General features: G+C 43.9%; 2 protein-coding genes across 16 annotated transcripts in view; one reads left to right on the top strand and one right to left on the bottom strand.

Annotated features, from left to right (window-relative positions):
* Nol10 (nucleolar protein 10) overlaps window positions 1-16,554 on the bottom strand; it is a 92,295-nt gene extending 75,741 nt beyond the window's left edge. Inside the window, exons 1-5 of one of the 3 annotated variants that reach the window (XM_063261889.1) lie at window positions 16,113-16,554; window positions 12,571-12,604; window positions 5,208-12,351; window positions 3,091-3,136; window positions 998-1,096 (exon numbers count right to left, since the gene is read on the bottom strand). In XM_063261889.1, the coding sequence (XP_063117959.1) occupies window positions 998-1,096; window positions 3,091-3,136; window positions 5,208-5,273 (211 nt within the window). In that variant the 5' untranslated portion in view covers window positions 5,274-12,351; window positions 12,571-12,604; window positions 16,113-16,554. Of the gene's footprint in view, window positions 1-997; window positions 1,097-3,090; window positions 3,137-5,207; window positions 12,352-12,570; window positions 12,605-16,112 lie in introns of those variants that run through there. The other 2 variants (XR_005505511.2, NM_001014076.1) reach the window with 2 other exon arrangements.
* Window positions 5,413-27,363, top strand: part of Atp6v1c2 (ATPase H+ transporting V1 subunit C2) — a 63,646-nt gene continuing 41,695 nt past the window's right edge. For 5 of the 13 annotated variants that reach the window (XM_063262173.1, XM_063262171.1, XM_039112600.2 and 2 more), the window contains exons 1-2: window positions 5,413-5,551; window positions 23,196-23,308. The gene's annotated coding sequence lies outside the window, so the exon portion shown is untranslated. Of the gene's footprint in view, window positions 5,552-7,768; window positions 7,908-23,195; window positions 23,309-27,363 lie in introns of all 13 variants that reach the window. The other 8 variants (XM_063262169.1, XM_063262175.1, XM_063262172.1 and 5 more) reach the window with 5 other exon arrangements.

Raw genomic sequence — 27,363 nt, 5'->3', positions numbered from 1 at the left:
AGTGACAAACATGGAGGCAGTGGCAGAAGCCAGAAATGAAGGGACCAGCTCTACTGCCCTAAGCAGACAGCAGGAGGCTCCCTAAATCCACCTCTATAAGTTCAAGGAAAGGGCCAGAGTGGAGGTAAACAGAGGACCCTGCACCCAACCACAGTCCTAGAGCCACCACTAGCTGTACAGAGATATTTAAATGAAAAGCAGTTACAATCAAAACTTCAGTTCTGAGACCATCAATATTAACAGATAAAGTCTTTTTAAGGTAAAAGTAAAACCTAACTGGCAGTGGTGGCACATGCCTTTAATCCCAGCACTTGGGAGGCAGAGGCTCGTATGTAAATCACTGAGTTTGAGGCTAGTCTGGTCTATAGACCAGGTTCCAGGACAGTCAGAGCTACACAGAAAATCCCTGCCTCGAAAAAACAAAACAACAACAACAAAAAAGTAAAACCTAAGGATTCTAAGTAAGAAAGCAATTAATCTTGTCAAGTGTAGAGAATGATTTCACAAAACAAAAAAAAGTGTAATTTAATATTAAACCGCTCTTGCTAGGCATGGTGATACATTTTTAATCTCAGCACTTGGGATGCAGAGGAAAGTGGAACTCTCTGAGTTTTAGGCCAGCCTGGTCTACACAGCCAGTTCTAGGACAGCCAGAGCTGCATAGTGTGAATCTGTTTAAAACAAACCATAACAAAACCCTCCCACTTGATCTACCCACTAGAGCACTGGACCCATCATTCAGTATTTCTGGACCTAGAAGAGCTGTTATCTGTGACTTACTCTGATAATTCATTTAAAAAAAAAAAATAATCGATAAACACAGTAAACTATTCAGTGGGGAATTTAGGTCAAATTAAATGGTTGCTCATTTAATTCTTCTGAGTATTTCTGTATGTCTGAAAATGTTTACACTGAGGTAAACAAGGGGGTGAACTTTTCCTACCAGAGCACTTCCTGTTATAGAACACACGCGAATTGTAACTCCAAAGATGCTTACCAGTTGCTAAAATATACTGTCCATCTTTCGACACCTTGATAGTAGTACACACAGTAGGCATTTCAAAGTCCTGGATAAGTTCAATTCTCCTACGAACATCTACAAACAGAAAAGGGGGTGGGATGGAAACTAGTTCAACGTGGGCATCAGGGGAGGACAGAGCATGCAGGACAAAACAGCTACTGCAGGCAACAGTATACAACCCAATGGCTTCCAGCCCTGAGAACGACCCCAACACAGCTTTCTTCTTAGCTCCTACCAGTTAACAGTGGATCTGAATTCCCCCAGGGACCCAAGTGTCCAAAGGTCTGGTTCCTGGGCTCATATTTTAATTGAGAGGTATATAACTTCTAGGGGAGGGGTAGTGAGGTCTTATCCACTGGAGTCAGGCCCTCAAAGGAGACTAGAGGATATACATTTGCTCCGTCTCCTTTTGCTTCCTAGATGCTAAACAGCGAACAGCCCCTTCCACTATGAGCTCCCACCAGCATGTGCTGCCTCACCACGGGCCCCAAACCCAGTTGTACACAGACAAAACCTCCAAAACCATGAGGCAAAACAAAACGTTCCTCCTTTTGAGTTATCTCAGGTACTCTGCTACTGTAATGGAAAACTGACTTTTCTTTCCCTCACTTTTTAGAAAGGAACATCTTCTTTAACTGAAAAGAAAAAGCTCACAATAATAATCAGAAAGAGTTTAAAGATCTGGGTCAAGGAGGAACACTAACCTATCATTAGTCACTTCTGCAACAAAAATCAGTATTTTCACCTAAACAGTTCTAGGCATACGCCTCCAAAATCTCAGGCTCATCTAGGAGATTAGCATAGAGCTGATGTTTGCCTGTAAGCTCTGCCTCTCTGTGGCCAAGAGTACCCAGTCTAGAGGAAGACCTAGTGCAGCCTCTGTGCACCACAACACTAACAGCTACTCTCAAAAAAAAAAAAAAGGTAATAATTCTTCTGACTGGTCACTACTGTGAACACGACTTTTCTATGACATATTTATGCCTTGTGTATAAAACCCAAACATTAAGATCAGAGGAAGGCCTGTAGGTGTGGCTCAGTGCTAGACAGCATGCTTAGCACATGCAAGGTCCTGGGTTCAATCCTCAGCACCACAAAGAACAAAAAATTCAAATACTGAACCACTTGAATTGCTAGACATATTAGTCCTGAGCAGGCCAGAAAACAGTTTCTTCCCATAAATAACCTGACTCCATTTTGTTACACATGAGCGCCCTGGAAGGGGGGCAGATAAAAACCCAGTCTGTAGGTTCTGAGCATGTGTTTCCTCCTGAGTTAAAAATCTCACTTTCTACCTGACTCAGAACTACATAGAGCCCATTTTTCCAAGAAGCTTGCCAAAAGATCTCAATCTCACAGTCGAAACCCTCCTAGTGCTCCGTTTTTAGAGACTTGGCTAAAATCTGAAATCTACAGGAAGGTAAGCCTCGTTTCACGATCGGCAACCTGAACTGGAAAGCATTCAATGGGAATAAACCCATCAAAGCCAGGTGAGTTACAGACGGACCTCATTGTTTACATCCAGACATTCTGCACACAAAGTTCTTCTGTTTATAAAGAAAGCGTTTACTGTCTCTCTATTGCAAAAGAGATTCTACTAACACACTAGGAGCAAAGCACTTCTGGAATTGTTTTGAAAGAAGGTCTTCCTTGGGCCATCTTGTTGAATGTGGCAGTCCTGCAAGAGTCTGACCACTTTCATCTGAGCAGTGGGCTTCCCACCTCTGGGCTCTTCCCTGAAACGTACACCCACTGCGTACAGGCCTCATCCGAGCCATGCTAAAGCCCTCCTGAGGGTCCCAAGGGGCAACTGAGATAAACATGCTAATATTCCTGCCATGGTGCCATGTCATGAACACTAAAGTCTCCTCTGACCCAGGAGCCTTGCTGCCATCCTTGAAAGAAGGAGAGGCTACCTCGTTAACTTGAAAGGGAGACTCCATACCACCAGGGGGACAGGAACCAACAATGTCGGAGAGAGAAGGCTTATTTCCCACACTTGAGAGCCAGAGAGCTGAGGATACTGTCCCCACAGGAAGCTGACAAGCTGGAGCACCCTGCATACTCACCGACATCCTTCTTCTGCAGTGCCCTCTTCTTCCTGTCGGAAAGCCACTACAAGAAAACAGATGGCATGCTTTAAAACACACCTAAATTATCTTTTATTTGCAAAATAATGTTCACTTTAGAAAATGTAAGCTTACAGGAATAAAATGGGAAGTGGGAGTATTCTATACTCTTAACTCCATGATAACACATATTCTGAACTTTTAATTTTTTTATGTATATAAGTGCTCTGTCTGCATGTATGCCTGCACACCAGAAGAGGGAATCAGATCCCAGTGCAGACGGTTGTGAGCCACCATGTGGTTGCTGGGAATTGAACTCAGGACCTCTGGAAGAACAGAAAGTCCTCTTAATCACTGAGCCATCTTTCCAGCTTTTTAAAACAGACATATTTGTTTTATACATGTGAGTACATTGTTGCTGTCTTCAGACACACTAGAAGAAGACATCAGATCCCATTACAGATGGTTGTGAGCCACTATGTGGTTGCTGGGAATTGAACTCAGAACCTCTGGAAGAGCAGTCAGTGCTATAAGCGCTGAGCCGTCTCTTCAGCCCTCATATTCTGGATTTTTTGAAAAGAAAATATATTTACATATACTAAACAATTTTTTAAAACATCTGTTTTACAAAGCATTAAAAGTGTAAAACTGGGCTGGAGAGATTAAGAGCACTCACTGCTCTTCTAAAGGTCCTGAGTTCAATTCCCAGCAACCACATGATGGCTCACAACCATCTGTAATGGGATCCGATGACCTCTTCTGGTATGTCTGAAGATAATTACAGCGTACTACTCATATACATAAAAAATAAATAACTCTTTAAAAAAATTTAAAAAGCATAAAACTAATCCATCTAAGCTAAGAGAATGCAAATTCTCGAAATGATGGGTTTTAATTAATTTCTATATGGAGTGAGTGCCCCCAATGTGTGTGCATGTTCGTGTGTTGAGACAGAGTCACACTACGTAGCTCTGTAGCCCAGGATGAACACAAGCTCGCAATCCTCCTGCCTCAGCTTTCCAAGCAATGGGATTATAAATGTGTCTCTTTGCCAGACAAATATATTTCTCACAAAGAGTAGGAACAGACATAGGACTGGCCTAACAGCTGACCTTGGATAAGAAGTGGTTTTTAATAACACATTCACTGAGAGCCAATTTTGTTCTACAGGCAACAGTAGAATGAACAGCAATGAAAAAGCACTTGTCAGTTACAGTGACACTGAGTGGACAGGTCTCTACTGGGACAATTTTGCTTCCCAGAGGGCTTATGGCAACTTTTAAGTTTTAGTCTGTCATCCCAATTGGTTAGGTGTGGACCAGGGATGCTGGCAAACATTATATAAAACAACACCAGCAGCAAGGAACTGTCAGCTTAAAATGTCAATAAATTTGAGGTTAAACACCCCCCCATGGGAAAAAATTTTCTAAAAGGGAAAAGCCAATGTACTATTGTTACTAGCAAAATAATCTTTTGAAGTCTCTAGATATGCGGTCTCCAGACCCTAAGTATACACTGAGGCAGCCTGCATTTGGAACATGATATTTTGAAGAGCCTAGGGGTGGGCCATAATTTTCCTTCTCTCTGCAGTAAGTGAGTGCCTTACAGTCTGTGACTGTATTGCTCTGACTGTATTTCAGGCAATAATGTTTCAATTAAAGGATGTAGAGTAGTTTCTAGACAGTCAGCATGATCTTACATGAATCTATTACAGGCAAAACAAAGGTGTTGTCTTAGGGTTTCTATGCTGTCACATCTTGGGGAGGAAAGAATTTATATCAGTCACATTTCTACATCAGGTCCGTCACTGAGGGAGCTCAAGGCAGAAACTCAAACAAGGCAGGAACCCGGGGGCAGGAGCTGATGCAAAGGCCATGGAGCAATACTGTTTACTGGCCCGCTCGGCCAAGCCCTTCCCCATCAAACACTAATTAAGGAAATGTCCTACAGCTAGATCTCATGGGGGCATTATCTCAATTGAGGTTCCCTCCTTTCAGTTAACTCTAGCTTGTGTCAAGTTGACATAAAACCAGCCAGCACAGTCAGCCAATAATAAATTATAGATATATAAAGAGGGCAAAGAGAGGAGTAGCGGCGGCGAGAGGATGAGGACTCACCTCAGGGAGAGACTTGCCGCAGCTGAGGCTGTAAATCTTCACTTCGTTGAGGCTGGAGACCTGCATCGCGGCGCAGAGAAGCCGGAGTCCGGCACGCAGTCACAGAACGCCGGCCCAGCAGAATACGCCTGAATCCAAATCCTAAGCGAACCGGCACAACGTGCAGGAACTAGCGCGAGTTGATGACGCACTTCCTGACTCCGGAAGTGCACGCCCACTTGGACGCCCGAGGGCGGAAACACTAGAGACGAGCAGAGCGAGTCCAGAGAGATGTGCAGTTGCTCTGGGGTTGGAAAAAGCGAAAATGAAAAGAAAAATCGTACGAGAAAGCATGAGATGGGGAAGTGAGTTTGAACCTGATATCGTTCGAGACTAGAATGTAACAGTTATAGCCTCTTACGGTTTTTAGGAAGTTCGTAAATTGTACTGCTCTTTCAGTACAGGCTGCCTCTGTTGACCACATCTGAGGACTTTGGGTGACTTTATAACAGCAGAGGCTGTCTGCTAGAGAGGACCTTCTCCTGTCTTTCTAGCCTCTTCCAAACACATTATGAAAAGACGAATCTGGGAAGGAGAGAATGGTTAAGTAATGTTTTCTCTAAAGTCATGTGAAACCACTACCAAATCCTGGCTCGAGAATCTTTGGTAGGCACTTAAGCTATCATACTCGAGGCCCCCTCTAGTCCTCCGCTCAGCAACAGTCGGGTACTTTTATCTAAATTTGCCCTTGGGCTGTGGCTCATTAGTTTCTATTGGCTTTAGGAAGGATTGTACTCTCGGTGGAGACCTTTCTGAGCAAAGCGGATCAGCTACAGGACTTTTCTGTGCAGCTTTCCATCCAAGTAGTGTTGGCACATGCTCTGGACTCCCAGTTCTTAAGATGGAGCCATGTAGACTCCACTCAGACCACCTCGTGCTTCAGTTGCAAGACCCTGTCAGTCTCTTGAAGTTAAAACAGCTGCTTCAACTCCTTTCTGGGACAACTGATCTTTCCTCTGGGAGCACCCGCAGATGTGCTCAAGAATTTTTTACTTAGGTGATTGAGACAGAGTACCCTCTTACACTTGTGTTCTTCCAAATTAGACTGGAGAATTGCCGATTCTAAAGCTAGGCATAGTAATCCCCATCTAAAATTCAAGTATCTGAAAGGCCGAGACTGTAGAATTACCAAGGCCAGCCTGGGTTACAGTCTCAACAAAATAAATAAATGTATAAAGGTTGGAATCCCAAAACTTACCATGTAATAACTCAACCAAAAGTCATTTCACATCTTCAAAACTAGAATATTCTCTGACCTCCAGACCCTAGTTGTGTCACCACAGTTGCCAGCCTTCCTTCATCCATAACCAGATTCCTTAATTCAGTGTCCCACCATGCTTTTTTTGTTGTTGTTGTTTTTTGTTTTTTTTTTTTTAAATTCAATGCTGGCTTCATAGCCACCTTGGCTAAATCTGTAGAATAGCCCATTCCTGCCTCTGGTTCCCATATTGATGATCTAAACCTTGGCATCTCTGTTGTATTTAAAAAGGAAGAAAAAAGGCTGGGCATGGTGGTGTGTGCATCCAGTCTCAGCACTTCAGAGGAGAAGGCAAAAGGATGAGGCATTGAAAGTAATACCTATATAGTGAATTCAAGGCCACCCTGGGCAGATGGCTCAGTAGGTAAAGGTGCTTGCCACCATGCCTGATGGCCTGAGTCCTTGGAACCCACGTGACAGAAGTAGAGAACAGGCTTCTGCCAATCATTCTCTGGCCTCCGTATGTCCTCAGTGACATATTCATGTCCATAGACAGATAAGTAAATACATAAATATTTTAAAAAGAATTTTGAAGCAAGAGTATTGGGCAGTTTATTGATGTGTTCTATTTCTAATGTTGCAGTTAAAGGTTCTAGGCCATTTTGCTTCAGTTCAGTTCTGTTTCCTGCAGCCCCTAGATGTTTGAGCACTTGGTGTCATTCTGTATCTGAAGCTTTGCTGAGTTAGACTTCAGAACACCTCCCATACCCTTATACCCAAGTTCTACTGGTTTATCAAGACTCACCTGTTAAATATTTTGCTTATTTTCCTGTGCTGTATAAATGCCATTAACAGCAGATTCAAGGTTTACGTGAGCAAAATGTGTGATTATTTAACATACCCTGCAGCTTTGATAGTATTGAGCCAAATGTAATGCTGTGTTTTGTTTCTAAACTTGGCTTTTTTTCTATAGGGACTATAATTCCCTTAAGATAGCAGTCCATCGTAGTTAATGAAATTCATTTGTTTTTTTATTTTAAATTTTGTGTATGTATGTATTTGCACAGGAGTGCAGGTACCTATACCCAAAGACGTCGAATCCCATGGAACTGAAGTCGCAGGTGTTTGTGAGGGTGCTAGGGCCCAAAGTCGAGTCTTCTGGAAGAGCAATAAGTGCTCTGAACCGTTAAGCCATTTCTCCCAACTCCAAAAACCCAACTCTTTAGAGAACCCACAAGTCTTTATTCATCTTAGGATGGGTCTATTTTTAGGTATTTGTCACTAAATATTAGATAATGTATTAGATCCTCTATATGTCGCCAAGCCTCAACAATCCACTACCATGGCACCTCAGCATCCTTGGATTATTGGATACTTTGAAGGAAACCTATGTTAGCATCTCTGGCCACCTCCCTCATCCTCAGTCAGTGACATCTTCATGGCTCCTGCCTGAGCCAATACAGGTATATAGGACCCTTTCAGTAAATATTTGTTGATAAGATGAAATAATTGGTCACTCTGAATGCAATAACAAAACACCTCAGACTGGGGAGCTTATAAACAACAGAAATTTCTCACAATCCTGAAGGCAAGTAAGTCCAAAATCAGGGTACCCTCAGACTCTAGTCCAACTGACTTCCTTCATGGGCATTTTCTTACTGCTAAGAAAGACACATGGTAGAAAAGACAAGGAGCTTCCTAAAACCTACTTTATAAGAACTCAAGTCACAGCCTGGCAGTGGTGACACATGCCTTTAATCCCAGGATTCCGGAGGCAGAGGCATTCGGATCTCTATGAGTTTGAGGCCAGCCTGGTCTACAGAGTGAGTTTTAGGACAGCCAGGGCTACATAGTGAAACACTGTCTTAGAAAACAAAACAACAAACCCATAAATCACATTCATAAGAACCCTGCCCTCAACCCTATCATCCCTCACTATGGTTTGTTTATAAACTGTCATACTCCCTAAAATTCTTCATGTGTTGAACACTGATCCCCAGCTGATGGTGATATTGAGAAGTGATTGGATTATAACAGCTCCAACTTGATCGATAGATAGCTGAATATGCTCTTAAGAGTTAGGGGCCTGGGGCTGGAGAGATGGCTCAGCAGTTAAGAGCACCCACTGCTCTTCCAGAGGTCCTGAGTTCAATTCCCAGCAACCACATGGTGGCTCACAACCATCTGTAATGAGATCCGATGCCCTCTTCTGGTGTATCTGAAGAGAGCTACAGTGTACCTATATATAATAAATGAATTTAAAAAAAAAAAAAAAAAAGAGTTGGGACCTGGGCTCAACAGGTAATAGCCCTTGCACCCAGCCTGGTGATCTAAGATTAATCCCAGGACCCATGTAGTAAAGAAGAGAGATAATTGTGGCAAGCTGTTCTGTGGCCTCCAGACACATGTGCACCCACCCCCACACAAAAGAAATAATGTGGGGTTGGGGATTTAGCTCAGTGGTAGAGCGCTTGCCTAGGAAGCGCAAGGCCCTGGGTTCGGTCCCCAGCTCCAAAAAAAAGAACCAAAAAAAAAAAAAAAAAAGAAATAATGTAAAGGATTTTTTTAAATTTTAAGTTAAAGGCAGCTTGGAGGAGTAGGTCACTGGGGACATGTCTATGAAAACTTCTCCCTCTTCCTCTTTATCTACCTTTTTCTACCTTTTTCTTTTTTTTTCTTTCTTTTTTTTTTTTTTTTTTTTTCAGAGCTGGGGACCAAACCTAGGGCTTTGTGCTTGCTAGGCAAGCGCTCGCTCTACCACTGAGCTAAATCCCCAACCCCTTTCTACCTTTTTCTATCTCACTCTTCCTGACATCTTGAGGCACATACCTGTCCTGGGCTACATGTTCTTGCCACCACGGTGTTCTTTCTCACCACAGCCCTGAAGCCAATGGAGCCTTGCAGCCGTGGGACCGACACCTCTAAGAATAAGAACCAGTGCAAACCTGTCCTCTTTTTAAGTTGTTTTCTTAGGTGTTTAGTCACAGCTGCAGAAGGCTGACTGGTCACATATACACCGGCCCCCACAAGATCCCTTCTTCTAATGCCATCCTCTTGAGGCACAGGATTTCAACATACAAATCCAAGGGAAGAGATACATACAGAAGCACACTTTGCTGGGAATTTAGTTCAGTGGTATAGTATTTGCCTGCAAGCTCAAGGCTATGGGTGTGATCCCAGCACACACATGAAAAGAAAGGGGAAAAGTCATCCTGACCCAAAGTCCTTCAGTGTTTGATACGCTTTAGCCTGTGTTCATACCACACAGCTCCACAAAGATGGTTTTTATTCAACCACATCCACTTGTCTCTCCAACAAGAACAGGGCAATTGAGAGTCAGCAGCTGCACACAAGAGAACACAGGCTTTGCTTCAACTTGAGCAAAGTCTCCACACACTCACCCCCAAGGGACTGACCCACTTCACATAGCAGACAGCCACTGAGGGAGTAGCTGGATTCAGAGAGTGGCTGCTCCAGTGCTTGCAGCATCTTGTCTGACAAGGTACCCAGCCCTCCTCGTCCCCCCTCACCCCCTGTGGGCGGTGAACTTTGATGAGGGGCTGTGGAACACAGACTTCTGAGCTAGACTACTGGGCTTCACTGCTGGCTCTAATGCGCTGCTGCATAGTGAGAATTAATCCCCTGTCTCTGGTTCCTCCTTTGAGGAAATGAGGCTTGTAACTGTGCTTACTGCAGCTGGCTCTTGTGAAAGTTAAATGCTGCAAGTCAGTGACTTCAGAGTCTGCCACTCAGACCAGGCTGGCCTTGGACAGACATCCACCTGCCTCAGATTCCTGAATACTGGGATTAAAAGTGTGGGCCACGCCACACCAGGCTCGAGCTGTTTAATTGTAGAATCCTTTGAGAAAGGGCCAGAGAAGTAGCTCACAGGGTAAAGGTGCTTGCTGCTAAGCCTAGCAACCCTAAGTTTGATCCCCAGGTAGGAAGAATAAACTGAGCCCAACAAAGTATCCTCTGACCCCACATATCTGTCTCCCCATTTCCTTTTATAAATGCTTTAATATGTATTTAACAGGATCCTTTGGCTAAAGAGTGTCAAATATCCACTGAGAACAAGTGTAAGCTAGCTAATTGCATCTGAGGTCTACAGTCTAGCCACAAGACTACTATGCATGTGCTTTTCCCAGTCCTGACCCATCTTTATGATGAAATTGATGCCTGACATTGTGACCATGTTTGAATTTATTCCCTGAAAACTTGGAGAGCCTGACCACAGAGGCTCACTGCCTGTTCTGCACAGCCCAGGAGATGACCTATAATTGCCATACTTTGGGTTTTGAATGAGTGAGTTTATTAAATATAAAGTGAGCAAAATTAAAACAAATATCAAGTAAGCAGACAGAAGCAGCAGATAAACAAGAAAACATCAAATTGGGTGTTAAAAACACTTGGCAGACATGACTGGAGTGGCCCAGTTGGGAGAGTAATACATCACATTGTCAGAGGAGCCCCACCATGTTTGTGAGCTTATAAACATCTCCAACAGAAGTCAGCTAAGAAGGGTCAGGGAGTCAGCTGGAGTTTTCCACTGAACTCACCATGGATGAGCTCTGGGCCCCTTTTCCCTCTGTAGATGAGATAACAGTAACATCTGTTGGAAATACCTTACCTTGTAGCTATTCTCCACTCACAAATTCCTTAAACTGTTTTATTATTTTTTAGTTATGGTGTGCCTGTATTTAGGTATGTGCATGTGAGTGTTAGTGAAGGCTAGAGGGGTTGGGTCTTGCAGAACTGGAGTTACAGGCAGTTGTAAGCTGCCCAATGTGTGTGCTTGGACCAATCCCAGGTCCTCTGCAAGAGCAGTTTGTACTCTTAATGGCTGAATCCTCTCTCCAGCCTGATAAAATGTTTTAAATTCTCTTAGGTGCTTGTTTTCCTTTTCTTCTACACCCTTTCAGAGTCAGGTGGTCAGCCTGACCCAGGACATGGAATTTTGATGGAGACAACAATAGTCCTCCTTGCTCCCAGGGTGAGCTTTCAATTAATGTAAACATCGGTTGGCAATTTAACTGTGTAATGTGCACAACACTGGTACATGGTCTCCATTTAACTGTGGTGGTCAGGTCTGAGTAACTGGACCACAGTACTGTGAATGTTTAACTTAACAAGACTAACCATAGTGAACAGACTATGACAAAAGACAGAATATGGGGTTGGGGATTTAGCTCAGCCGTAGAGCGCTCGCCTAGCAAGCGCAAGGCCTTGAGTTCGGTCCCCAGCTCCAAAAAAAAGAAAAAAGAAAAAAAAGAATTTAAAAGACAGAATACACTTGTTTAGGAACACAACCCCTTTTGTGAATGATTTAGTCAAGCAGAGATGATAACCAGGCCTACTACACATGTCTTAGCACTTCCCATCACTATTGCTGTATCAAGAGGTGGTAGCCGGTGATAATTAAAAGACTCGTTTAAGAAAATAAGATATATCAAGACACATCTAACAGACTAGTGTTTGGGATCTGTGAAGGGGCATGAGAGTATACCCATGTAATCCCAGCCCACGGGAGGCTAAAGAAAGAAGATTCTGAGTCCATGGCTAACTTAGGTCACCAGGCAAGGCTGGAGAGACAATGCTGCTGCCCTACTGTTCCTAGCAACTTCATATGACAGTTCACAACCGGAACTCCAGCTCCAGGGGATCTGATGTCCTCTTCTGGCCTCAAAGGGCAACTTAGGCACACATTTCTCCTACACAGGCACACAGCATACAGAAATTTAAAAAAAATTAGCTGGGTATGGTAGTACATACCTTTAATCCCAGCACTCAGGAATCAGAGTCAAGCAGATTTCCGAGTTTGAGGCTGGCCTGGTCTACAGAGTGAGTTCTGGAACAGCCAGGGTTACACATAGAAATCCTGTCTCAAGGTGTTTGTGGGAGTGCTTTCTGTAGGGAAAATAAATAAAAACATAAATTTTAAATTAAAAACAAAAGCCAGCCTTGACCACATAGACACCCCCTCTATAAATAACCCCAACAACCCAGAGGCCAGTCTGATATATACCACAAGTTCAAGGCCATCTTAGGTAACTTAGGGAGATACTGCCTCAATACTGAAAAATATAAAATTAAAATGGCTGTAATTGTGGTAGAACACTTACTTACCTAGTATATAAGATCTTGGGCTCAATCTCCAAGACTATAAAGGAAACAAATATAATTTCTAATCAAAACCAAACAGAAACTCCTAGTACTCAATAAAGATAAAGTAATCTAATAAAATATACGATAGTATTTTTATGACCAATAAAAACGTGGATGTCGGCTACATCAGGAAAGTAGGAACCAAACATAAATATCTGGTTGTTTAAAATAAAAACATTCTGGGCCAGTGAGCAGGCTCAGTGGTAAAGGTATTGCTGCCAGAACCAACCCCCTGGAGAACTGACTGCACAGATTTGCCCTCTAACTTCTACATGACAATGGCATGTATACCCCACCACACACACACACACACACACACACACACACACACACACACACACACACACACACACAATGCACAAATCACATAAATGCAATAGTAATAACATTAAATTAAACATTCTTAATTCCAGGAAGCCATTGTTCTGTTGTTTGTTGCAGTGCTAGGGATCAAGTCCAGGGCTTTGGCCTGACATGACAGCTGACATCTATAATAGCAGCACTTAGGAAACTGAGGCAAGAGGAACAGGAATTCAAGGTCATCATCTTCTGTGTTAACACTTTAAAGGCCAGTCTGGTCTACCTGAGACCCAGTCTCAAAACAGGTCTAGAGAGGAGAGATGATTTAGTGGTTAAGAGCACTTGCTGCTCTAGTAGAGGACCCAGGTTAGGTTCTCAGCACTCACACAGAGACTTCTAATTGTTCTTAACTCCAGTTCCAGGATTTCCAGCCCCTTCTTTTGGCTGCCTTGGACACCAGACATTGCAATATGCATATGTACATGTAGGCAGAAGACTCATGCACATAAAAACTTAAGCCAGCTTTTTAAAAAAAAAAAAAAAACCTAGCCAAGTGGTGGTGGTACAAGCCTTTAATCCGAGCACTCAGGAGGCAGGGGGATCTCTTAGCTTGAGGCTATTGTGTTCTACAGAGCAAGTTCCAGGACAGCCAGGGCTACACAGAGAAACCCTGTCTTGAAAAAAAAAAACCCAAACAAATAAACAAAAACAAAAACCTCCAATCACAGGAGGCCACTATTTTGTTGTCATGATGAGATCAAACTTGGGGCCTCATGACTCATGCCTGTAATTCCAGTATTTAGTAAATGGGGGGGGGGGAGGTCAGGAGTTCTAGAAATTGTTATATTCAAATCTGAAATGTCCTCCCTGATAAGCTTGTGGTTTGGCCATAGTCTCTAGCTTTGGCATTAGTTTTGTATCCTCTAGGGTGTGGACTGGCTGGCAGGGTTAGGCCACTGCAGCCTGAGCTTTGAAAGTTGCCTTGTTCTGGCTGGGACCTGCTCCTGATTCTAGTCAGCTCTTTAGGCTTTCTGGTCTTCAACAAGAAAGGAACCTTGGGGCCTGGAGAGATGGCTGGGTGGTTAAGAGCGTCTGTTGCTCTTGCAGAGGACTAGGTTTGTTTCCCAACGTCCATATTTTGGCCACAACCATTTGTGACTCCAGTTGCAGTGGATACAACACCTCCTTCTGGTCTTCTCGGGCACTGCATGCATGTGCTTCACAGATATCAATGCAGGCAAAGCACCCAGACACATTAAAAATAAAATAAAAATAATTGTAAAAAGAAACCACAGACTCCCACTATCACCCAGGCATGCCACCATGCCTTCTGCACTGTGATAGACTAAATCTCTGAAATGGTGAGCTCCTCTCCTGTTGTAAGTTCCTTTCAAACTTTTTCTTATGTATATGATAACCCCTGAACTACATCCCTTAATTCTGCCCCTTGATTATGATTATGCATCTGTTTACCGCTTCTCCCATTAAGAGGTCAGTGCCAAGATCAGGGCCTGTGTTGCCAGTAACTATATTCCCACAGTCTCAGTGCTGACCCAAAGCAAGTGTGCAGCATGTATTTGCTGAATGCATGAATGGCCAAGTAGCCAAAGGACAGAGACAGCTAGGGAAAGGTCCTGTGTCAGTAGTGGGGCTAGTTGGCACAGCAGTGTGGTTCATTCCAGCATGGCCAAGATGCAGGAGGAGAGCTCTAAATAAGAGGCCCTTACTGAACCAAGGCATAGTGACTAGCAGGGGAGGTGGATGCATGGAATCCACTACTGAGAGTGGGTCAGCCAGCCACGGCTCAGTCCCAGCTGGAAGAGACAAGTAGAAGGTGACAGAATGCAAAGCAGAATGAGAGGAGGTGCAGGGTCAGGCAAGCAGAGGGTGGGAGGAGCAGCAGTTTGTGGTGAGAGAGTGGGATAGTGGAACTCAAGATTTCAGAGGTGGAGCAGTTTCAACTGATGATGAGGCACAGGGTGTGGCCACAAGGAGTGGGCAGAAGGAAAGGTTCTTGGAGAATGCAGTTCAAATGTAGAGGGGCCAGGTGTTTTTTTGTGGGAGCACACATCCTCCCTTTCTTGGGCTGGAGAGATAATTGATTAGTGCCTGAGACTACAATGAACAGAGCAAGTGACTGGATAAACATTTCCTTCCTCCATTAACCATTTCTTCATCCAGAAAGCATGTATTGCTCACTTACGTCAGCCCACAGTGAACCAGGCAGCCATGGGTCTATTCTGTGTACGTTCCCTGTGAACTTGTCTTCACAGAGACACACTGGTTTTCTCTCATCTCTTCCTAGCAGCAACAGTGGATAAGGAGATGGCAAGATTCCTGCCGAGCAGGGTCTTCTGTGTGAGCATGGGAGGAATCATGGTGATCTGGTTATGAGATGAGATGGGGCTAGGAGGTGCTGTCCCCACGGTGCTTAGGCAATGCCTCACCAGGAAGCAGAGGCAGGTGAGAGATAATGGAGTCTACTTGACTTGGAAATTAGTCCTTAGATCCCTGATCTTGGGAAGAATGAGTGGGGCAAAGGCAGGGATGTCTGGAAACCAGATGACTGGACAGGCCTAGGGACCAGCTCCATGCCTTGGAGCTGAAGATGTAGATAGGGCTTAGGATCAGAACCAGTATGATTCCAAACACCTTTTACTCCCACAGCAGAGCTTTCCTGTTTCACTGACATTCAGGTAGTCTGTTTTGAATGTTGGTGTGCTTCCAACAGTCACCTGCCCACACCCACTGCAGAGAATAAGAAACAGTTGCTGCTCCATGACTTCATCCTCTCTCTCTCTCTCTCTCTCTCTCTCTCTCTCTCTCTCTCTCTCTCTCTCTCTCTCTCTCCAGAATTTCATGTGTGCTAGGTAAGAGCATCCTGTCACACAGCTATATCCCCAGCTCTCACAAAAAATTTAGGGATTTGCTTTTTGTTTTGTGGGATTTGTTTGTTTTTGAGACAAGGTTTTCCTGTGTTGCTCTGGCTGGCCTTGAACCTACACATTCCTCCTACCTCAGCCTCCTGAATGCTGGGATTATAGTTATATGTGGGTTTCGTTATAACCTCTATATCTAAAGTTCACTATTGTCAGCTTTGATTTTCTGAAAGAGTACCCCTGAAAAGGGAGAGAAGCTGCAGTCATGCAGTAGGGTGCCAAGTGCTATGCTAAGTGAATTAACAGAGAAGAGAGGTTGCTCACCTTAGATAAATGCTCACAGGTGATTCCAGCAGTTCTAAAGGGGATCTTGGCAACTTCTTCAAGGAAATAGTGAGAGAGCTGGAGGGCTGGTTCTGTCCATAAGTGCTTGTTCTGTATCTTAAAAAGCTGGGCTCTGCAGCATGTGCCTGTAATCCCTGCACTGGAAAGGCAGAGACAGGAGGATTCTGGGCTCCATAGCCAGTCAGTATAACTGCATTGGCCAGCTCCAGATTTCAAGATTATCTTAAGAGCAATCAAGGAGGACACCTGACATTGACCTCTGATTGCCACACAAATGTATGCCACATATGAACATACACAGCGAGAGACATAGAGACAGAGACAGAGACAGAGACAGAGGAGGGAGGGAGAGAGGGAGGGAGAGAGAGAGGGAGAGAGAGAGAGAGAGAGAGAGAGAGAGAGAGAGAGAGAGAGAATGAATATATCTTATCCAGCACTCTAAGGAACTGCCTGAGCTGTCCTCCCAAGGTGCTGGGGTGAGGGGGTGTGGCCTCCCCCTCAGTGGAAGAGAAGGACAAGGATGACAGGACCTGCCACCTCCTCCCCTCCATGGTTCTTGGCCTCTGTCCATAGATTTCCTCCCTTTGGACTTTGGCCAAGTAGATGTCTTCTTCCATTAGGCCAGGTGGAACAACCCACACCATGCACCTTTCTGGAGAGCCTGCTCCATGTGGGATACTGCGCCAACACCAGGGCACAGGGCTGACTGCAGGGAGTAAACTGGAAAGGGAACAGGAGGTCCCAGTGGCCAGGTTTAGCTATTTCAGCACCTTCATGCTGACCATATGCTCTCTAGAAATGTTGGCCACCTATTTAGAGACTATAATATTCCTAATCTCTGAAGTTGTTATTCTCTGTTCCCAGAATCTTTGTTCCAGCAATGTTTATCAGTGTCTTAGTTAGGGCTCCTGTTACTGCAATGAAACACCATGACCAAAAGCAAGTTGAGGAAGAAAGGACTTTATTTGGTGTCTTGGGGTTTCTATTGCTGTGAAGAGGCACCATGGCCAAGGCAACTCCTATCAAGGACAACATTTCATTGGGGCTGGCTGACAGTTTCAGAGGCTTAGTCCATTATCAGCCTGACAGGAAGCATGGCAGCATCCAGGCAGATGTGTGTGCTGGAGAAGGAACTGAGAGTTCTACATCTTGATCCAAAGACAACCAGGAGGAGGCTCTCTTCCACACTGAGGGAAGCCTGAGCTTAGCCTCAAAACCCACCTACGTGGTGACATACTGCCTCCAACAAGGCCACACCTGCTCCAATGAGGCCACATCTCTTAATAGTGCCACTCCCTATGGCCAAGCATTTTAATACATGAATTCATGGGGGTCAAACCTACTCAAACCACCACACTTCATTTATACTTCCAGATCATAGTTCATCAAGTGGGGCAGGAACATAAAAGCAGGAACTGATGCAGAGACCATGGAGGAGTGCTGCTTACTGGCTTACTCAGCCAGCTCTCTTATAGAAGCCAGACCACCAGACTATGAGTGACACCACCCACCATGGGCTGGGCCCTCCTCCATCAATCACTAATTAAGAAAATGCCCTACAGCTGGATCTTATAGAAGCATTTTCTCAATCTAGGTTCCCTCCTTTCAGATGACTCTAGCTTGTGTCAGGTTGACATAAAACTAGCCAACACAGTCAGCCATAGTAAATTAAAGATACATCATTAGGGTGGTGAGTAATATAGACTTAATTGATTAATTTATATAGTTATTAAATCTTTCAATATTGCACTGTTCAGCAAAATAAGCACAAGAATTTATTCATTAAGCAAACATGTACTGTTTACCAGCTTTGGGCCAGGCATGATTATGACCTAACTAGGTAAGACTGAGATCAGTGATGGGAGATCAGTGGCCATGTGGCCATCCCATTACACTCACATGCTACCTTATTTCTTGAGGCAGGGTCTCTCATTGAACCCTGAGCTAAATTAGCAAGCCCCAGACAATTTTCCTGTGCACCCCCAGCACTGGGGTTACAGATGTGCAGCCACACCTAGCTTTCTATATGGGCACTGGAGATTTGAACTCAGGTCCTCATGCTTATGGAGCCACCAAGCCTTCTCCCCATGCCCCAACAAACATTTCTGAATGAAGTTCTTTTTATCTTGATTCTGTTGTTTGTGAATGCTGGCATCATATTGAAACTATTTCCTAATTCAAAGTCACAGATATTTATTTCTATTTATTTCTATAGCTTTTGTAAAAGTTTTATTATTATACTCTAACAATTCAAATTATGATTATGTTGGACAGGGTCTACTGTGACTTAGAGTTGGTGATCAAAGTTCTCTACTGAAAATTGAGATGGAGAAGAGGTGTGGCTTACATGAGGAGAGGAGGGGAGGGGGACTTCAGAGGGCAGAAATAGAATGTATCAGAGAAATTCTGTGTAATTTGTTTATGAATTGTAGCAAAGGCTGGACATAATCCCAAATCAAAAGCTTAAAGGAGATGAGGGAGTCTAGAGTTAGAGTCCCCTGGCTGCAGGCAGCCTGCCTGATAGCAGTGTGAGGCAGGCAATGGGCAGGTTCCCCCCGGAGCTGGCTATTTGCTCATGAAATAAACCATGAAACAAAACAGATTAGGCTGACATACTTGGGAAGTCCTAGAAATGAAGGCATGAGGTGGGTGACTGTCTGTGGAAGGATAAATTTAGGTCCTACTGGGTCTGAGATGGTTGGTAGTGGAACTAGTATCTACAGCTTCTTGTGGTGGCCTCAAGGTGGAGAGGGAGGCCAACTGTAGGTGAGGGTGCTTGCTCTGCACACATGAGAGCTTGAGCTTGAATTCTCAGGACCCGTGTAAAATACCAAGCATGACTATGTATCCTGGTAACCCTAGGGGAGTGGAGATAGGCAGACGTCAAAGAGGCCCAGGCCAGCCAGTCTAATTGACACAGTGGCCTTTTGGTTCAGTGAGAAACTGTATCAAGGCCATAATGTGGAGAATGACAGAGGCAGGCATCCAATGTCCTGCTCTGGGTTCTGTATGCATATTCAACACTCACATGCATTACACACACACATAAAAAGTACAGAAAAACAAAGTAATGAGCTGGAGGGTGGGGACCAGGAGGGTGGGCATCAGCAAACAGCTCTGCTTGCAAGAATGGAGAAGCAACTCTTTAGCTGTAACATAAATGTTCCACTAATTCAGACCTGGCTTTGCAAACATCAGTGCCCACAAAAATGGTCCTTGATAACCTCACTCACTCTTCTTTTTTTTTCTGTCTTTATCTTCTTCTTTCTTTCTTTCTTTCTTTCTTTCTTTCTTTCTTTCTTTCTTTCTTTCCTTCCTTCCTTCCTTCCTTCCTTCCTTCCTTCCTTCTGTCTGTCTGTCTGTCTTTCCATACCTTTTAAAAATATTTACTGATTGATAATTTTGAGATGAGGTATGGCTTTTTATACCCCAGGACTCAGACCTGAGGGGCCTCCTTTCTTCACTATTGTCCTGAAAGGTCTGGTTAACCTTCCAAGTGACAGCTGTCAAAGATAGTTGAAGTGGCTGGATTCCTAAGAGTCAAGCATGTATTATGTTTACACCAGAGCAGGCAAAGAAGAGAGGAAAGAAAGGAAGGCAGGAATGAGAGATAAAAGGAGAAAAAGAAACCCAGAAGGCTAGAGCTTCTTCAGGAAGTGTCTGCTAAGAGTGCCTTTGTTCACTGCTGAGTGTGAATGGCTCACTGGGTTTTATTTAGTTCCCTAGGAAATGTCAGGGGGTAACTTGTAGGTTACTTCTGCATTCCATGACCAAACTACCCAACATAAACACTTTAAGCAGGGAGCACAGCCTAATTTTGATTTATGGTTTCAGAGGTGGAGCAGAGAAGCATAAATCACAGCAGTTTCCCTAATTTTCTGGGTACTCTTCAAGATACTCAGGTTGACAATAAGATCAACCATCACTGGTCCTTTTGTGAGTCTGACATCCAAATGTTGCTCTTTATACATTTCGCTGCTGTCTTCCCCAAAACCATAATATATTTATTATGATATTTCCATCTCATAATGCAAATTGTACTTAGTTCATCTCCAAGAATTCCCATAATCTTTACAGCTTGGCATTAGTCAAAAACACAAGTCCAGGGCTGGCTCTGCAAAGAAGGTTTTTGCTACCAAGCCTGACAACTGGAGTTTGATCCCCAGAACCCATGTGGTAGAGGGAAGAGCTGTCCTCTAACCTCTGCACACAGCATGGTCCCTGAATGCCCATGCTCATAAGATAAATAAAGTGGAAAGGGAACAAAACAAAACCAACTAAATGAAGTCCAAATGTCCTCTGAGACGCAAGGCAACATTGGCTTTAAGCCTCTGTACAAACAATAAAAATTTAAAATTAAAAAATTATATATACCCAATATACAATAAGGCAGCATAAGTGTTCCCATTCAAGCCAAGAAGAATGCTTTGACTAAAGAAAGACCAAAACTTGAAAAACAAATATTAAATCCAGTAGCTCCATGTCTGGCCCTGGACCACACGACATCATGATGTGATTTCTCATTCCAGCCATGCATGTGGTCTTGCCACTTACAGTACCTATGCCCTTCCTTGCAGACAGAATCCACTCATTTCCTGGTTTTATTTTTTGTCCATATATTGTCATATGTTCCTGACATCCCAGTATCACCAAGTCTCCATTTTAGCTAAGGCTTCATTCACATCCACAGCTTTACAGCTTCTCTTGGCTACTGCCTCTAGGATCCTGACTCTGTCACTCGCTGCCTGACCTCTAGGCTTTCCTCTGAAGCAGGACAAGAGCCTCTATAACCTCATAACTCATGAATTTTGCAAGTTTGCAAAACAAGCGTTGTATGTATGATACAGTAGTCTGTCAGTCTTCCTTTGGACCTTGACTGGAGTTGAAAGCCTAAGTGGCTAAAACTTGAGAAAGCAGGGTCCACTGGATCTCTCAGCTCTGATCTTTCTCTTTCATACCCAGGAGCCTGCCCTAAGTGGGCTCTAAGGTGGTGATACTTGAGATGCCCTCAAGGCATATTTTTAATTGCCTCAATGCAAATTCATTGGTCTCCTTTTCAAAGGCCCCAGGTTCTTTCACAAGCATGCCATTCCTATCTATATTCATCCTTTTTTTTTTTTTTTGGCTAAAATGCTAGTTTTTAAAATATTTATTTGTGCGGCTGGAGAGATTGCTCAAATGGTTAAGAGCACTGACTGTTCTAGCAGAGGTCCCGAGTTCAATTCCCAGCACCCACATGGTGGCTCAAGACCTTCTATAAAGGGATTTGATGCTCTCTTCTGGCAAGCAGGTGTGCATCCAACAGAGCACTCACAGATCAAATAAATACATAAAAATCTAAAGAGGTTTTAAAGCATTTGTTTAGTAGAGTGTGCATGCGCATGGGTACAGGTGTGAATGTCTCACTGTTCATGTGTGGAGGTCAGAGGACAACATGTGGGAATATAGTCTTTCCTTCCACCATGTCGTCCTGAGGATCACTCAGTCTGCAGTTAGCCTTGACAGCAAGCACTTTACCCAATGAGCCATCTTCCCAGCTTCAAACAGCAATTATGTTTTGTTTTTTCTTTTTTCTTTTTCTTTTTTTTTTTTTTTCCTTTTCGGAGCTGGGGACCGAACCCAGGGCCTTGCGCTTGCTAGGCAAGCGCTCTACCGCTGAGCTAAATCCCCAACCCCTCAAACAGCAATTTTAAAAAATCCTTCTGTTCTTGGGTTGGAGAAATATTTCAGTAAAATATCACACATGTCTGGTAGCTCACAACAGCTTGCTACTCCAACTTTAGGTGATCAAATAGCCTCTTCTGTCTTTGGGGAACCTCAAATACACTCTGTATCTAAAGATGGCCTTTTACTAATGACCCCCCCCCTCTACTGTCTCAGTGCTGAAGTTGCAGTCATACACCCACCACACTCATTTTATACAGTGCTAGAGACTGAAGCCCAGGGTTCCTGCATGCTAGGCTGAGCTACATTCCCAGTGGCTTTACTTTGAAATTCACCCTTACAAAGCCTCCAGACACAGATTAAATGTAACTAAAATCTTTGTCAGAATGTAAGCTGAGGTGGCTTCTAGTCTATTCCTAGTGGAGCAGTCTGCAGGGACCTTCATCAGCTCTGCCTTTCCTGTAGGTGCCTGTAGCTTCTGAGCTTCAACCACTAATGTGTGTGCAGTACTTCAGGACTTCTATAGCACACATCTCCTAGCATTTACAGGTTCCCCCTTCACACCAGCTCCAACAGCTCAAGAAGCACATGGGTAGGTTTAGTCACAGCAACCACTCTGGCCACTGATTTTCTTTAATGACTTATTTTTACATATCTGTCACTGGAGTACTGAGAACAATGGAAAAGGAGTTGTTTATTTTGTTTGGTAATTTCAAAAGTTTTAGTCCATCATGGTAGGGAAAGCAGGACCACTCACATCGTAGAGCCAATTAGTGGAAAAGGGGAAATACAGAAGGGGGCCTGAGCAAGATTATGTCCCCCAAGGGTGTGCCCAGCAGGGACCTACACCTCCGACTAGGCTCCACCTCCTTCTCACCATGCCCCAACAATGCCAATGAATTATGAATCCAAGCAGGATGAATCCATTCATTAAGACTACTTGTCTCTAGAAATTTCACCACAGACATACCTAGTGGTGTGCTTCACTAATGTCCCAGGAATCTCAAATCCAATTAAGCTGACATTTAAGAATAAAGATCAGGGTCTGGAGAGATTGCACAGTGCTTAAAACCATATAGTGCTCAAACGTAAGTGTGGATTCTAGGAGAGTCGGGGCTTTATAGAGAGACCCTGTCTTACAAACAAACAAAACAAAACAAAAAAGCATGCACTGCTCTTGAAAATGTCCTGAGTTCTGTACTGAGCACCCATGTTGGCTAGCTTACAACCACCTGACACTGCAGCTCCAGGGGGTTCTGATGCCCTCTCTCAGCCTCCACAGGCCTCTGCACTCATGTGCACATATCCAAACACAGACACACACAGCCACACATACATAAAACAGCATCTTTTAAAAAGAAGTACTGATAATAGACCGGTGTTGATTATCTTCCACAGTTTAGAACCCACTGCAAAAGTCCACTGACGTCGAGAGAACTGCTGAGCATGTGGAAGAGCTGGCACATAACCGTAGATAGAAGCAGATAACTGGGTGTTTGCACGAGGCCAAGGTGGGTGCTTTAGCTCTTTTGTTGTTGTTTGTTTATTTGTTTGTTTTTTCCAGACAGGATTTCTCTCTGTAGCTTTGGCTGTCCTGAAACTCTATCTGCAGACCAGGCTGGTCTTGAACTCAGAGATCCACCTGCCTCTGCCTCCCAAGTGCTGGAATTAAAGGCATGTACCACCATTGGTTCTTGCAGAACAACAGGAGCTAGGAGGTAGAAGGATGAATTTCAGGTCCCAGGTAAAGCACCATCCGTGCTCCAGATCTGAGAGAGCTCTTAATCTCCTTGAGCCTGTTTCCTCATCTGTGAAATGAGGATCACGGCATTTCTCGAATATTTATATCTCATTTTTATGCAGATATCACTTCCTACTTGGTGTTCAGCGTTCATACCTTAGAGGGCTGGGGCTGCTCACTACTCGTTACCATGCCTGCTTTGCTTTGCTGCGGTCTAAAAGCTGAATTATCTTTGCTTGCCTCAGATGCGAGGGAGGAAAACATGTTAAATGGGGATCTGAGGAGAGGAGGCCTTTGATGCTTGGGAAAAGAAATCAAAGACTCTCCTCCAAGCTTTATTTTGTCTGACAAAGAGTGGCACTGGGGCTGGGGATATGGCTCAGTGGTAGAGTGATGCCCAGCAAAAATGAACCCTTGGTCTCAGTCCCCAGTAGTGCAGGAGAAGATGAAGTGACACTAGGTATGGCAGCCTTTGATTCTAGCACTTGGGAGACAGAGGCAGGGAAATTTCTGTGACTTTGAGGCAGCCTGGTCTACATAGTGAGTTCAAAGCCAGCTGCATAATGAGTCACCGCCCCAGAAGAACAAAGAGAAACACCACCAACTGTCAGCAAACATAGCAGGCAGCTCCCAGAACCAAGAGGGATTTCAGCTGAGAGAAAACACAGACCAAAGCCAAGTCCTTTACTTCTATTGTAATCACACTGCTCCACACAAAGTGTGTAATACACTACTGAGCTTATAAGAGTGTAGAAGACTGATCAGCGTGGGGACTGAGCCTCAGGTGTTCTCAGCAGAAATAAGCTCTCCCTCACAGTCCCCATGATAGGCAGAAAATGTGGGTGTAACCAAACTCCTTTTTCGAGTGGGAAATCTGAACCGCAGCATGGGTAAGCAGTTTATGCCATTGTCGGATTCCAAAGCCTAAGTAAGCTCTTTCACCAGATCTGCTCCTGTTCCATCCCTCCATTTTCCCCACCAAAGAGAGGGCAAGACAAAACTTTCTAGAGAAGTCCGTAAGCCCACTGAGACACAGTTCTGTCTGTGCATTTGTAAAATACATCTTCAGATCCGTATGAGGAAATAAAGAAGTCCCCAAGCCTGTCATCTGGGAGTGGCTGGAGAACAGCAGACTAAATAGGCCAGCCTTGTCCTTCTGGTTCCTAAACCTGAAGGGACTGTTCGATCTTGCACAGACTTTAGCTGCTTCAATGCATGATCCTTGCCAACGTTTCAGGAATATCTTACCAAGGCCAAATTCATAGCAGGCTGGAGATGATCAAGGTGGGTGACTGTGGCTAACATATTGAAATGCCCCAGGAATAAGTAGGGAGCCATGGTTTTCATAAGCCCTGTCTGTGCTCTTCACTGTTTACATCCTGGGGAGTGTTGTAAAAGCAGTGACCGTGAACTCTCAGTGCTTTAGCAATAGACTTCAGATACTCTAGGGGTGGGTGGGGAAGGGAGAGGAAAAGGGCCATTGCAGGCATAGAAGAGAAACACTTTGCTTGTAGAGCAGAAAGGCTTCTGGGGACCCAAGACTCACAGAGCAAGCTCTTCATGTAATGAGGAGGCAAGCCCCACAGCTGGCTTCTTATTTCTTTTCTTTTCTTTTCTTTTCTTTCTTTTTTTCTTTTTTTTTTTTTTTTTGGCTTCTTATTTCTGTTAAGGTGATAGGGAAACTAGTGGATACAAACATGTTTGCCCTTGAGAACCACAAGCCAAAGACTGTTGAGAAAGACTCGCTCCTACCCCATCCCATCAGTCCTCTAACAAGTCAAAGCCCCAAGATCTCCCTACCCCCACCCCATACAAGTCTGTGAAAAGTGTTGATGGCATTGCTTATCCTTCACTAATAAGAGACATATGATAATTTTTAAGCTTTAAAAAGCAGTCATCGGGGTTGGGGATTTGGCTCAGTGGTAGAGCGCCTGCCTAGCCCTGGGTTGGGTCCCCAGCTCCGAAAAAAGAAAAGGGAAAAAAGAAAAGAAAAAGAAAAAAAAAAGCAGTCATCAAGGCTCATGAAGTAGCTCAATCTGTGGACTGCTTGTCTTGCAAACCTGAGCTTAATTCCCAGAACATACATTTAAAAAGAAAAGAAAAGCCTGTTGTGGTGTAATCTCAGCACTGGGCAGATGGAGGTGGAAGAATCCTGAGGGTTCCTTGGCCAGGTTACCTAGCAGAATCAGTGATGAGTTTGTCTCAAAACCAACAGGATGGCACCTGAAGATGCCGTCCAGAGAGAGAGAGGGGGGGGGGGAGAGGGAGAGGGAGAGGGAGAAAGAGAGAGAGAGAGATTTAAGTACAGCATGCAAACTTAGCTATACAAAACCTCTGCATTTGCATATATGAATATGCATTAGAACTTACAGAATTTACATGTTAACAGTGGTGACTCTCAGATCACAGAATTATAGAGTATTTTTACCTTCTTTATATTTTTCTTTTCTTTTTTATTTTTATTTTTTTAATATTTTTGTTTCAGTATTTGGAGACAGGGTCATGTTACATAGCCCTAACCGACCTGGAATTTACTATCCTGTTGCCTGAACCTTGGGAGTAATGATATTACAGATAGGCACCACTTTGCCCAATTCCCAGATTCTTTATAGTAAGCCCTGAAATGTCTTTGTAAACAGAAAACAGAAGAAAGTTTACATGGAGAAAGTCAAGCTGCCCTCGAAATCAGCAGTTGTCTCCATTGTAATGTAGATTTTGAGCAAGAAATTGATAATAGGGGCTGGAGAAATGGACCTCTACTGTCCACTCTTCCAGAAGACACAGGTTCAATCCCCAGCACCATATAGGTTAACTACCATCTGTAATTCCCCAAAGTCTGCATTCAAGAGGTGCAAACATGCATGTAAGTAAAACACCCATACATATAAAACAAAATAAAATTTTTAAAGAAAGAAATTGACCATAAAAGGCTAGAAGGATGTGGAAGAAAACATAGAGCTCATAGTTCTTTATTGGTTTCTCCTTCAGATTTCTCAATTACTTGACTTTGCAATCATATTTATTCATGTGTGCATATGTATGTATGTGTGTGTGTGCCTAAGATAGGGCATCACTGTAAAGTCCAGAATCACCTGCAACTCAAAATCCTCCTGTCTCAGCATCCCAGACACAGGTGTGCCGTACCACAACCAGTTTGAGTAACTGGTTTATTTATTTTGAAGTGCTGATAATTAAAAGCAGGGCCTCAGACACACCATGAAAGTGTTCTGCACTGCACAACACCCCAGCAGTGTCTTAAATCACAACAAATTCAGGGAAATCAGATTTATAGGGAGAATGGTATTATAAAGTCAAAGGCACTCTTAACACTCCACCACAGTCTTAGGGAAGCTAGGTCAGTGGCTTTTAACAATAGAGGGTAGAAAATGTTGATTGTAAGGAATTACATGGGTTCAAGTGATGTCACAGTCCTGTAGGCTTGCTGGCAAGTGTGAAGACACACTCTTCAGACCACCAGCCGGAGGTCGTTTCCAGTTCTTCTATTAACGGAGCTATTCATCTAACTCCCTGGGCTTCCCTCCCCTTTGTCGTCAGTGTGATCTAGTCCCAGGTCTACCATATTGGTTTCCCTGGCCTGGAAAAAAATGGAATGATTTGAGGTCTAAGATTGAGACCACCCCAACAAATGTTCACCAAGCCACTCCTTTTCTGAAATAGACACTCAGACTCCTTGTGCACACAGTGTTTCCTCATCCCTCGGTTTCAGGTGTCCTCCCTCAGGACATGTTGCAAGGACTGACTAATGCACAGCAGTGTCAACACCATGATGTGCAGTGCAGGTGCTGAGCCCCAGAGCTCCAAAGC

The sequence above is a fragment of the Rattus norvegicus genome, chromosome 6 (assembly GCF_036323735.1).
Source record: "Rattus norvegicus strain BN/NHsdMcwi chromosome 6, GRCr8, whole genome shotgun sequence".
Classification (NCBI taxonomy): Eukaryota; Metazoa; Chordata; class Mammalia; order Rodentia; family Muridae; genus Rattus; species Rattus norvegicus.
The sequence above is the reverse complement of the archived record's forward strand: the minus strand, read 5'-3'. Positions and strand labels throughout refer to the sequence as shown.